The sequence below is a fragment of the Macaca mulatta genome, chromosome 19 (genome assembly GCF_049350105.2).
Source record: "Macaca mulatta isolate MMU2019108-1 chromosome 19, T2T-MMU8v2.0, whole genome shotgun sequence".
In the NCBI taxonomy this organism is placed as follows: Eukaryota; Metazoa; Chordata; class Mammalia; order Primates; family Cercopithecidae; genus Macaca; species Macaca mulatta.
The window spans coordinates 12,834,927-12,847,234 of NC_133424.1; the positions used below are offsets into that span (position 1 = coordinate 12,834,927).

The following is a 12,308-nucleotide window of genomic DNA, read 5'->3' on the forward strand; positions in this document are numbered from 1 at the left end:
CAACTAGTCAGGGGACCAAAGCGGAAGTTTCGCTTGAACCCAGGAGATGGAGGCTGCAGTGAGTTATGATCATGCCATTGCGCTCTAACCTGGGTGGCAGAGCTAGACCCTGTCTCAAATAAATAGATAAATAAATTAATTAATTGACCGGGCGCGGTGGCTCAAGCCTGTAATCCCAGCCCTTTGGGAGGCCGAGACGGGCGGATCACGAGGTCAGGAGATCGAGACCATCCTGGCTGACACAGTGAAACCCCGTCTCTACTAAAAAATACAAAAAAAAACTAGCTGGGCGAGGTGGCGGGCGCCTGTAGTCCCAGCTGCTCGGGAGGCTGAGGCAGGAGAATGGCGTGAACCCGGGAGGCGGAGCTTGCAGTGAGCCAAGATCACGCCACTGCACTCCAGCCTGGGCGGCAGAGCGAGACTCTGTCTCAAAAAAAAAAAAAAAAAAAAAAAAAAAAAAAAAAAAAAAAAAAAATTAATTAATTAATTAAGTGATAAATAAATAAATAAAGTAAAAAATAGAAGAGAGAGAAAGAAGTATGGTACGAGAAAGCCTTGGGCATACTTCCCATATCCTCAACCCAAATTTCCGATCCCTGGGAATATCACGCCCTTTGTTCTGTTCCAGTCCTGCCTGGAACTCCCTGCGACTCCTCATGCAAGAGGTAGATGAAGAAATGACCCATTGAGTACAGGAAGTACCTTCTTTGGTAAACCTGGATTAAGTTCTGCTAAAATGCAAGTATCTCTCATCTCCCCATCCGCCGCAGACCAAGTAAGGTGAAGGGGACGAGGGGAAGAAGTGCACCCTGCCTTTGAGGGTTGGGGCCAAGACCCCTCATTCCCGCTCCACTCATCTGTGTGTCACATCTCCTGTCATTCACATCTGTCAAGATGCAGGGGGCAGAGTCCGAAGCGGTACCCAATCAGGGGCACCGGGGCGGAGCTTTGCGATCAGTCCAATCAGGCGCGCCGCTGGGGACGCAGCTGCAGACGTTCAACCTTCTCGCGGGATTTTCATTTCTCGCGTCTGCCGTACTTGGTTTCGCTTCACTGGTCCCAGAGGCCCCGAGTGGCTCGGCTGGAGTCTGTGTGGCGCTGTTCCCTGTACCGGCCTTGGGATCTGGAGGGAGGAAGCCGGGACACCCGGGAGTTAGGAAATGGTGAGTGTGTCCAGCCCTGCGTCCCGAGACAGGGAGGAGGGGCTGGTTGGACGACCGGAACTGGCTGTGGCGGGGCCCGGGCCTTCCCGTGGGCGACTCTGGGTCTGCGTACAGAGTCCCTCTGGCGCAGCTCAGCCCTCGGTACCCTCGGCTGCAGGGTGGGGCTGGGCCGGCAGCCGGGACCCCGGGCGTCCTTATCCCGCCCTGTGCCGCGATTGCGGCCCCGGCCCCGGAGCCCCAAGTCTCCAGATTGTGCGGGGGCCACGCGAGTGTCATGGGGTGGGGGAAATCCTGACTTGTGCATGGAAGGAGCTGTGGTCTATGAGGTTTCCCGTTCCTTTTCTCTCCACGGAGGACACCCGTTTTTTCCTGAGTTTTCTAAGTGTATGGGATGCAGCGTCCCAAATCCTCACTCCGTCCCCTAGCCTGCTGTTTTCAGGGCTTCAGTAAATCCCCGAATTTCCGGTTCTCTCCTCGCTTTTCCAAACGCCACCCTCTCCTCTCCCGTTCACGACAACATTAGCAACCGTTTCTCCTATATTCTACATTTCAAACACTTTTTCATTGTTTATTTTTCAACAAAGCAATGAATTACTCTTTCATCAAGATTTGTTTTCTGTTCATAGCCTTGACACTCCGCTGTAAGAAAAAAAAAAAAAAACCTTTGTGCCTCTCTTTTTATCTTCTCTAGGTCCGGACACCTCATCAGAATGACTTTGAGTTGAGGTTCCCCTTTGGAATCTTTACAGGGTGATATGCCTTCAGCGCCCTCTCCTATTTATTTTTTCCTGGTTCTAGGTTTCAAAACTGTCTGGAGCTGACTCAAGCTGCCCACAGCTGCCAAGTCTCTTGGAGGGTTTAGTGAATATTGGGTCTTGGGTGACTCCTCCCAGAGGACAGTTGAAATAGAATGCTGGAGCCGGGCGCAGTGGCTCACGCCTGTATTCCCAGCACTTTGGGAGGCCGAGGCGGGCGGATCAAGAGGTCAGGAGATCGACAGCATCCTGGCGAACACTGTGAAACCCCGTCTCTACTAAAAACACAAAAAACTTAGCGGGCGCCTGTAGTCACAGCTACTCAGGTACGAGCGCCTGTAGTCGCAGCTACTCAGGAGGCTGAGGCAGGAGAATGACATGAACCCAGAGGGCGGAGCTTGCAGTGAGCGGAGATCTCGCCACTTCACTCCAGCCTAGGCAACAGAGCGAGACTCCGTCTCAAAAAAAGAAAAAAAAAAAAAAAAAATAGAAGGCTGGGAGAATGCCCTGGGACTAGGATAAATCTAGCATACCCTGCTTCTAAATAGCCCACTCCTGGGGCACTCAGCTTTTCCCTCCTCAACCCCTATTTCCATCCTTTGGAGACACATTGGTGGTCTGCCAATCAGATGCCTGTATTGAGGATTGAGAAAAGAAAAGATTTTTTTGTGTTTTGAAAGAGTCTTGCTCTGTCGCCTAGGCTGGACTGTAGTGACGTGATCTCGGCTCACTGCAACCTCCATCTCCTGGGTTCAAGCGATTCTCCTGCCTCAGCCTCTGTAGCTGGGACCACAGTTTTGTGCCACCACGCCCAGATAATTTTTTTTTTTTTTTTTTTGAGACGGAGTCTCACTCTGTTGCCCAGGTTGGAGTGCAGTGGCAGGATCTCGGCTTACTGCAACTTCCGCCTCCCAGATTCAAGCGATTCTTCTGCCTCAGCCTCCCCAGGACCTGGGACTACAGGCGCACGCCACCACACCCGGCTAATTTTTTGTATTTTTAGTAGAGATGAAGTTTCACCGTGTTAGCCAGGATGGTCTCGATCTCCTGACCTCGTGATCCGCCTGCCTTGGCCTCCCAAAGTGCCGGGATTACAGGCGTGACCGCACCCGACCTCAAAAAAATAATTTTTGTCTGATAAATGCGGGTCCTTTTAAATGAACGGGCCGTAGAGACATTTAAATGATACAGCAATCGCCTTCTAACTCCCTGAAGCTATGAATTCATCTTTTGAAACTGCTGTTGCCACAAGTAGGTATAATCAACTTACTAATGCAGCACGGGACACTGGAACCCACACCCTATAGCTTAACAGTTCATAGCCACGCACTTATCAATGTTACTTCTGTAAATCAGTGAGAATTCCTGACAAACAACTTTGGATCAGCCCACTTCCTGTCCCCCTTTTTCAGGCACTTTGGGTCATATTTTGTGCTTCAGCCTCTACTTTTTAGGTCGGCAAGGGAAAAGACGGAAATGATTCCTGTCCTTTGGATTCTCTCAGCCTTGTGAAGGGAGAAAAACTATCTCAGCGAGGTGGTGGAAGAACCTGGAAAACAAAATGCACTTCGGGTACACAGTGGGGCATAATGCAGTGTCTATTAGGCAGGTGGTCACTGAGCATTTCAATGAGCACGATGGGGGTAGAGGGATGTCCCAACTGATAAATAGGATGACTTCTGCTAACACTGGAGTCAGATGAATATCTGTATTCCAGTTCAGCATTGCTTCTCCCTGGGATTGTTGCCTTAACAACAAGTTCAGCTTGATTATTTCATTTAGTTGAAAGTGAATTTTATCAGTAGAGCTTCATAGAGAAGATAATGTATTTCCCAAGAGGTGGTAGTTTCTTTCAGGGGGAAAGAAATTAGTCTTACATTCCACATTTTAAAAATTCTTATTTTCAAGGGCTTGTATCTGCATTTCTTCATATTTTGGAGTGATTATCTACATGATACGTGTAGGTACTGTGGCTTTTCACCTAAGAAGCAGAATCTCATTCTAGTACATTTGAGAGTCATGAAGCCAAATTTTTGATGGTCTGTGTCAGACACAGAAAGTCTCCAATGTATGTGTTCACAGTGGTATGGATTTTATGCCTCAAGTCACTTAGAAAAGTGTCTTAGAAAACCTGGACAGTGCCCTTGTGTCTTCACAAGAATTCTTTGTGTATTTATGGAGATGATTCTGTAATCTTTTGGGACATGGACCAATGTGTATCTCTTCATACTCATATTCTGCACCATCTGTATGTAGCACGTCAGACTTAGCAGTGTGACCTTAAACTTTTTTAATAAAACTGAAAGGTCAATAAAATTTAAACTGCTGGCCACACGCAGTGACTCATGCCTATAATTCCAGCACTTTAGGAGGCCGAGGTGGGTGGATCACATGAGGTCAGGAGTTCGAGACCAACCTGGCCAACATGGTGAAACCCTGTCTCTACTAAAAATACAACAATTAGCCAGGTGTGGTTGTGGGCGCCTGTAATCCCAGCTACTCAGGAGGCTGAGGCAGGAGAATCACTTGAACCCAGGAGGTGGAAGTTGCAGTGAGTTGAGATTGTGCCATTGCACTCCAGCCTAGGCGACAGAGCAAGACTCTGTCTCAAAATTTAAACTGCTTAACAACAATAACAACAACAAATTCTTATTTTCTTTTATTCTTTCCCGGAGCATGTGTAGTATATGTGTAGTATGTTTGTCAGATCTGTGTTCTGTTGGGTGACTTGAAATGGAATTCCAGGGCTTAACCTTGAGAATATTATCAGGGGAAAGAAATGGGGGTGGGGAGAACCAACTCTTCTATTGTGGTTTCAGAAAAATGAATATGGTTTCACAAGAAAGTTGGTAGATAAACTGGGGAATTACAAAGATTCACCAATACATCAATTTCTCTTGCAAGGTGGAGAATTTGTGACAGCGAGTAACTGTTCTGTTTCTTGTTGTTGGAACTTGGCAGATTAATTCTAAATCTTAGGGAGCAGGACCTGGCAACAACTAGGAATCCTCTAATAGGATTTTTGTTTACTAAATTATTTTTTTCATGGAAATAGTAATTAAGTAACATCTTTGTCTGAAAAGAATAGATGGTAGATTCTTATGCTTTTTCTGTTCAGCTGTGATGTAAATGTGCTTTAATTTTCTTCCCTCCCATAAACATTGAGATTGATTTTGCTGGATTCATCAAACATGAGTCATCAAACATGGGTATTTTCTTTAAATATCCACATAAGGTGTGTAAAGGGAAGTGGGTAGCCTTGACTGGGCTGCAGAGGCCTGAGGCCAGTGACTCCAAACTGAGGCCAATCCAAAGGAGAACTGCATAATGGAAGGCATCAACCAAATATAAGATCTGCAAAGATCTGAAAATTTAGGCAGAAAAGCATTTTCTTTCATAGGAAGGGGTAAACAAAATTAGAAAGAAGATGAGGAGGAAGAAGGCAGGATGGAGGGTGCAAAATGAGACCTAGATCAGAGCATGTTTTATTCTGAGGTTATTCTCTTCTTAGGAAGCGTTGCCTGTTTGTTCAGGCTGAGAATGGGTCAAAGTTAAGGACCTGGAGGAAATTTACAAGTCAAGGGCTTGTATCTTTATTTCTCCATATTTTGGAGTAATTATCTGTATGATATGTGTAGGTCCTGTGACCTTTCACCTATGAAGCAGAATCTCATTGTAGTACTTTGAGGAGTCATGAAGCCAAATCTTTGATGGTCTGTGTCAGAGACACAAATTTAAGGTATGTTTGGTTAACAAATGTTTTGTTGGCCGGGTGCGGTGGCTCAAGCCTGTAATCCCAGCACTTTGGGAGGCCGAGACGGGCGGATCACGAGGTCAGGAGATCGAGACCATCCTGGCTAACACGGTGAAACCCCGTCTCTACTAAAAAATACAAAAAACTAGCCGGGCGCGGAGGCGGGCGCCTGTAGTCCCAACTACTCGGGAGGCTGAGGCAGGAGAATGGCGTGAACCGGGGAGGCGGAGCTTGCAGTGAGCTGAGATCCAGCCACTGCACTCCAGCCTGGGCGGCAGAGCGAGACTCCGTCTCAAAAAAAAAAAAAAAAAAACAAATGTTTTGTTCCCACTGATCAGTGAACACAAAACTGTTCAGCTAATGTTTTATGAAGCAAAGAATGGGCATTTGTAGGCCCGATGCTGTGTCTCACGCTTGGAATCCCATCACTTTGGGAGGCTGAGGCCAGAGGATAGCTTGAGCTTAGCAGTTTGAGACCAGCCCAGGCAACATTGCCAGACTTTGTCTCAAAGAAAAATAAAAGATAACACTGGGCACGGTGGCTCACGCCTGTAATCCCAGCATTTTGGGAGGCCAAGACCACCCTGACCAATATGGAGAAACCCCGTCTCTACCAAAAAAAATACAGGCGCCTGCCACCACACCCCATCTCTACCTAAACCCTTTCTCCAAGAGGCAAAAGCATCTAAGTCTGCCCCTCAGAGACTTTCCCAATTTGTACAATTTGTTCTACAATTAAACCAATTCTCTGGAAGCAAAGCCAAACTGCTAATAATGTTGAGTTTTACTCGAGCCCTGTAATCCAGTTAAATGGATACGGTCACAGAAATCACTGCCCCGTTAACCACTCAGTCCTTTCTGTTTTGCAGAAGCAGACTGATGCAAAGATACCTTTTCCATTACTTCACAGTGTTTTTTTCTTTAAATAACAAAGCCAGATAGTGACTACAAATGTCCATTCTTTTTTTTTTTTTGAGATGGAGTTTCACTGTTGTTGCCCAAGCTGGAGTGCAATGGCGTGATCTCGGCTCACTGCAACCTCCGCCTCCTGGGTTCAAGCAATTCTCCTGCCTCAGCCTCCTGAGTAGCTGGGATTATAGGCGCATACCACCATGCCCAGCCATGTATTTTTAGTAGAAACAGGGTTTCATCATGTTAGCCAGGCTGGTCTCCAACTCCTGGCCTTAGGTGATCCGCTTACCGTGGCCTCCCAAAGTGCCGGGATTATAGGCATGAGCCACCACGCCCCCTCAAGCCCCATTTTAGACCACAGTAAAGGGGGAGAGGCTGGATACTGGGTTCTGTTAATATGAAAATTCTGGAATGAAGACATTCTGAGAGCTTCCTGGTTGGTGAACACAGTGATGTGCTGGGAGGGTGGAACTCAAGTCCTGTAGGGAAGGGGGTCCTATACTCCCTTCCCTGGAGGGTCTAGTGAATATGGGCCCTTGTGTGACTCCTCCCAGAGGACAGTTGAAGTAGAGGGCTGGGGCCTTCCAGGGGACCCCCACTTCCCTGGTCCTATACATCTTTTCCATTTGGGTGTTCTTGGGTGATTTTTTTTTTTTTTTTGAGATGAAAGTTATACTCTTGTTTCCCAGGCTGGAGTGCAGTGGCATGATCTCAGCTCTCTGTAACCTCCACCTCCTGGGTTCAAGCGATTCTCCTGCCTCAGCCTCCCAAGTAGCTAGGATTACAGGTGCCTGCTACCACGCCTAGCTAATTTTTTTTTTTGTATTTATGGTAAAGATAGGGTTTCACCATGTTGGCCACGCTGATCTTGAACTCCTGACCTCAGGTGATCCACCCACCTTAGCCTCCCAAAGTGCTGAGAGTATAGGGGTCATCCTTTATGACAAACTGGTAAACTTGTGTTTTTCTGAGTTCTGTGAGTAGTACTAGCAAATTATTGAAAGTGAGGAGGGTTTGTGGCCAGGCGCGGTGGCTCACCCCTGTAATCCCAGCACTTTGGGAGGCCGAGGCGGGTGGATCATGAAGTCAGGAGATCAAGACCATCCTGGCTAACACGGTGAAACCCCATCTCTACTAAAAATACAAAAAATTAGCTGGGTGTGGTGGCAGGTGCCTGTAGTCCCAGCTACTCGGGAGGCTGAGGCAGGAGAAGGGCGTGAACCCGGGAGACGGAGCTTACAGTGAGCCGAGATCGCGCCACTGCACTCCAGCCTGGGCCAGAAAGCGAGACTCCATCTCAAAAAAAAAAAAAAAAAGGTCAGGTGCATTTTCCTTTTAGTTCAAGTGGCAATTCATTTGCAATAGGAATCATATGGACTTTGAGTTTTTTTTTTTTTTTTTGAGACATGGTTTTAATCTATCGCCCCGGCTGAATGAAGCACAGTGACTCAATTTTGGCTCACTGCCACCTCTGCCTCCCAGGCTCAAGGGATCCTCCCATCTCAGCCTCCTGAGTAGCTGGGACTAGACCCAGCTAAAATTACCACACCCGCCTTTTTTTTTTTTGGTAGAGACCAGGTTTCGCCATGTTGCCCATACTGGTCTCAAACTCCTGTGGTCAACCAATCTACCTGCCTCAGCCTCCCAAAGTGCTGGGATTACAGGCATGAGCCACGATGTCTGGCGTCTTTTAAATTTCTCAAAAAAAAAAAAAAAAAAAAAAAAAGCGAGGAGGGTTTGTTGGATTTATATGCAGTTGGTTAGAATTAACGGTGCCTCCACCACCCCCCCCGCCCTGCTATACCACCCTGCCAGCACATCAAGGCTGGGACTGGCATCTGCAGTGGGGGCTGTGTCCTGGGGTAAGCCCTGGACTTGTGGGATCTGGGCTAATGCCAGGTGATGACAGAATTGAATTACTGGATCCCCAGCTGGTATTGGAAAGTTAGTTGATATTGAGCAGTCTCCATATATTTGTTGTCAGAAAAAGTGACTTACATCAACTCCGAGTGAGTGGTTGCTGGTGAGAATTAAGACCCTGGAGGAGGGAGCATTTCCACACTGAGGAGGGGACAGTAGAGTAAGTAGTGCTCCGAGGATTATATTTTCTAATTACTCAGATATTCCTCCCTCACTGCCTGGGAGGAGCCACTCTGGGCTGCATCTCCACAGTGAGAGTATAGTAAACTTTTGAATGTAGGTAAAGGTAAACAAATAAGCCTTGGGCATTTCTGGCGTGTCTCCCTGATTTCACCCTCCTTCTGTGTACCCAGAGATGACCACAGTACCGATTCTGTTTTTTTTTTTGAAGTGGATTCTCACTCTGTCACCCAGGCTGGAGTTTATTGGAGGATCTCGGCTCACTGCAAGCTCCGCCTCCCGGGTTCACACCATTCTCCTGCCTCAGCCTCCCGAGTAGCTGGGACTACTGGCGCCCGCCACCACGCCCGGCTATATTTTGTATTTTTAGTTAAGATAGGGTTTCACCGTGTTAGCTAGGATGGTCTCCACCTCCTAACCTCGTGATCCACCCTCCTCGGCCTCCCAAAGTGCTGGGATTACAGGTGTGAGCATTACAGGTGTGAGCCTCCGTGCATGGCCATTTTTTTGTATTTTTAGTAGAGACAGGGTTTCACTGTGTTAGCCAGTATGGTCTCAATCTCCTGACGTCGTGATCTGCCCACCTCGGCCTCCAAAAGTGCTGGGATTACAGGCGTGAGCCACCGCGCCCGGCCTTTTTTTTTTTTTGAGATAGGGTCTGGCTCTGTCACGGAGACTAGAGTGCAGTGGCATGATCTTGGCTCACTGCAGCCTCTTCCTCCTGGGTACAAGCAATTCTCCTGTCTCAGCCTCCCAAGTAGCTGGGGCTACAGGCACACACCAGCACACCCAACTAATTTTTGTATTTTTAGTGAAGACGGGGTTTCACCATATTGGTCAGGCTGGTCTCGAACTCCTGACCTCACATGATCCACCCACCTCGGCCTCCCAAAATGCTAGGATTACATGGGTGAGCTACCACGCCCTGCCCTGATTCTGATTTTGTTTTTGTTATTTATTTATTTATTTTTGAGACAAGGTCTGGCTCTGTTGCCCAGGCTGGAGTGCAGTGGCACAATCTTGGCTCACTGCAGCCTCTACCTTTCTGGCTCAAGCCATCTTCCCACCTCAACCTCCTGAGTAGCTGGGACTACAGACGCGCACCACCTCGCCTGGCTTATTTTTGTATTTTTGTCAGATGGGGTTTTGCCATGTTGCCCAGGCTGGTCTCTTGAGTCCTGAGCCCAAGCAATCTGCCCTCCTCAGCCTCCTAAAGTGCTGGGATTACAGCTGTGAGCCACCGTGCACTGCGTCTTTTATTCTTTATAGCTTTATTGTTGCTTTGTCATAGGGTTTTGCCACTTGTAAGTTTTCAGTAAGTTGATGTTAACAATATGCTGAAAAGGTATTTTTGTGGTTTCTTTACCTAAATCCATTGCACACATGCTGCTGTCTGAGGCTGTGGGTCACCCAGGTTACTAACCATTCCACTGCTTGATTTGAGTTGTTAGTATTTTACCTGTCGCCAATGTAATTGTTATTTTTGTCTCCAAGTGCTAATGCTTCATAAATTTCTTTTTTTCTTTTTTTGGAGGTAGGTCTTCCTCTGTCGCCCAGACTGAAGTGCAGTGACACGATCATGGCTCACTGCAACCTTGGCCTCCCAGGCTCAAGCAATCCTCCCATCTCACCCTCCCAAGTAGCTGGGACTACAGGCGTATGCTACACGCCTGACTAATGGTTGTATTTTTTTACAGAAACGGGGTCTTGCCATGTTGTCCAGGCTAATCTTGAACCCTTGGGCTCAGTACTGGGATTATAGGTGTGAACCACTGTGGCCAGCCATGCTTCATAAATTTTTTTTTTTTTTTTTGAGACGGAGTCTCACTCTGTCGCCAGGCCAGGCTGGAGTGCAGTGGCACGATCTTGGCTCACTGCAACCCCTCCCTCCTAGGTTCAAGCGATTCTTCTGCCTCAGCCTCCCGAGTAGCTGGGATTACAGGCTCATGCCGCCACACCCAGCGTATTTTTTTTTTTTTTTTAATTTTGAGATGGAGTTTCACTCTTGTTGCCCAGGCTGGAGGGCAATGGCACAGTCTCGGCTCACCGCAACCTCTGCCTCCTGGGTTCAAGCGATTCTTCTGCCTCAGCCTCCAGAGTAGCTGGGATTATAGGCATGTACCACCACGCCTGGCTAATTTTGTATTTTTAATACAGACGGGGTTTCTCCATGTTGGTCAGGCTGATCTCGAACTCCCGACATCAGGTGGTCCGCTCACTTCGGCCTCCCAAAGTGTTGGGATTACAGGAATGAGCCACCGCACCTGGCCCCACCCAGCTAATTTTTATATTTTTAGTAGAGATAGGGTTTTACCATGTTGGCCAGGATGGTCTTGATCTGTTGACCTTGTGATCCGCCCACCTCAGCCTCCCAAAGTGCTGGGATTAGAGGTGTGCGCCACCGCATCTGGCCGCTTTGTAAATTTTATACATTAGAAAAAAAAATCCCTGGGATGTAGCTTATAGATAAATTCAGATTGACTTGGGAATGCCAATGGAATATATAGATTAACCCTCTGACCATGTATGCATGTGTATTTACTCCTTATACATAGTTCTCTTTATTTTTCTCTGTGTGATTACATGTTGCTTTTTACACTGGGATTGAGCATTTTTTCCATGTGGACTTTGATCTTCTGTAAAATAATTTTCAGTCATCTCGTCACACTAAAGTCATTTGTATATTTATTGTTTCATTTCTTTCTTCCTTTTTTTCTTTTTTTAACGTACTCTGTAGACTAATTCTTTTTCATCTGTAGGGGTTGCTAATATTTTCTTGCAGGGAGTGATTGACCTTTTCACTCCATTCTACATTTTGATGGACTCTTTTACATTTTTTTGTTTGTTTGCTTTTTTGGCTGCTTTCTGCATGCACCATCATCAAGGGTGGGGAAGGGTACTCTTCTTGTTTTTTGTTTTTTGTTTTTTTGAGACGGAGTCTCGCCCTGTCGCCCGGGCTGGATGCAGTGGCCGGATCTCAGCTCACTGCAAGCTCCACCTCCCGGGTTTACGCCATTCTCCTGCCTCAGCCTCCCGAGTAGCTGGGACTACAGGCGCCCGCCACCTCGCCCGGCTAGTTTTTTGTAGTTTTAGTAGAGACGGGGTTTCACTGTGTTAGCCAGGATGGTCTCTATCTCCTGACCTCGTGATCCGCCCGTCTCGGCCTCCCAAAGTGCTGGGATTACAGGCTTGAGCCACCGCGCCCGGCCTCTCTTCTTGATTTTAATTGAGTTGACTTTGGCTCTTCCTTTGAGGCCTACTTAGTTTTCTTGTAAAAGAACATTCTAGGGAGTATATATTTAAGGCAACTTGAATCTGTGCTCCCAGGTTAAATAAAGAACACTCTCAGCCGGGCGCGGTGGCTCATGCCTGTAATCCCAGCTCTCAGGGAGGCAGAGGCGGGAGGATAGCTTGAGCCCGGGAGTTTGAGACCTGCTTGGGTAATATAGCGAGACCCCGTTCTCCGCAAAAAGGAAAAAAAAAAAAAAAAAAAAAGAACACTCTCCCTACAGTGAAGTTGGAAAAAACTTGTAACTTATGAGAGTTTGCTACTTTAAAAAAAATTTTTTAATTTTTATTTCTTCTCTCTGTCTCAAAAAAAAAAAAAAAAAAAAGTCTCACTCT

At 47.1% G+C, this 12,308-nt stretch overlaps 1 protein-coding gene and 2 long non-coding RNA genes across 12 annotated transcripts in view; 1 reads left to right on the plus strand and 2 right to left on the minus strand.

The window, feature by feature from the left end:
- The first annotated feature begins 1,052 nt into the window (after window positions 1–1,052).
- The window catches only part of ZNF136 (zinc finger protein 136), a 29,601-nt gene continuing 18,345 nt past the window's right edge, over window positions 1,053–12,308 (plus strand). For 8 of the 10 annotated variants that reach the window (XM_077977706.1, XM_077977702.1, XM_077977704.1 and 5 more), the window contains exon 1: window positions 1,053–1,163. Coding sequence is in view for 2 of the 10 variants with exons in the window: in XM_015123005.3 (XP_014978491.3) it covers window positions 1,161–1,163 (3 nt within the window). In the remaining 8 variants the exon portion in view is untranslated. Of the gene's footprint in view, window positions 1,164–2,736; window positions 3,491–8,568; window positions 8,665–12,308 lie in introns of those variants that run through there. The other 2 variants (XM_077977699.1, XM_077977700.1) reach the window with 2 other exon arrangements.
- On the minus strand, window positions 5,906–8,310 carry LOC144336756 (uncharacterized). Its single transcript, XR_013409080.1, has 2 exons — window positions 8,216–8,310; window positions 5,906–7,338 (listed from the first exon to the last, which is right to left on the minus strand). It is a non-coding gene; the product is annotated as an uncharacterized LOC144336756 (long non-coding RNA).
- LOC144336713 (uncharacterized) lies at window positions 11,369–12,188 on the minus strand. The gene is made up of 2 exons (XR_013409036.1): window positions 11,883–12,188; window positions 11,369–11,748 (listed from the first exon to the last, which is right to left on the minus strand). It is a non-coding gene; the product is annotated as an uncharacterized LOC144336713 (long non-coding RNA).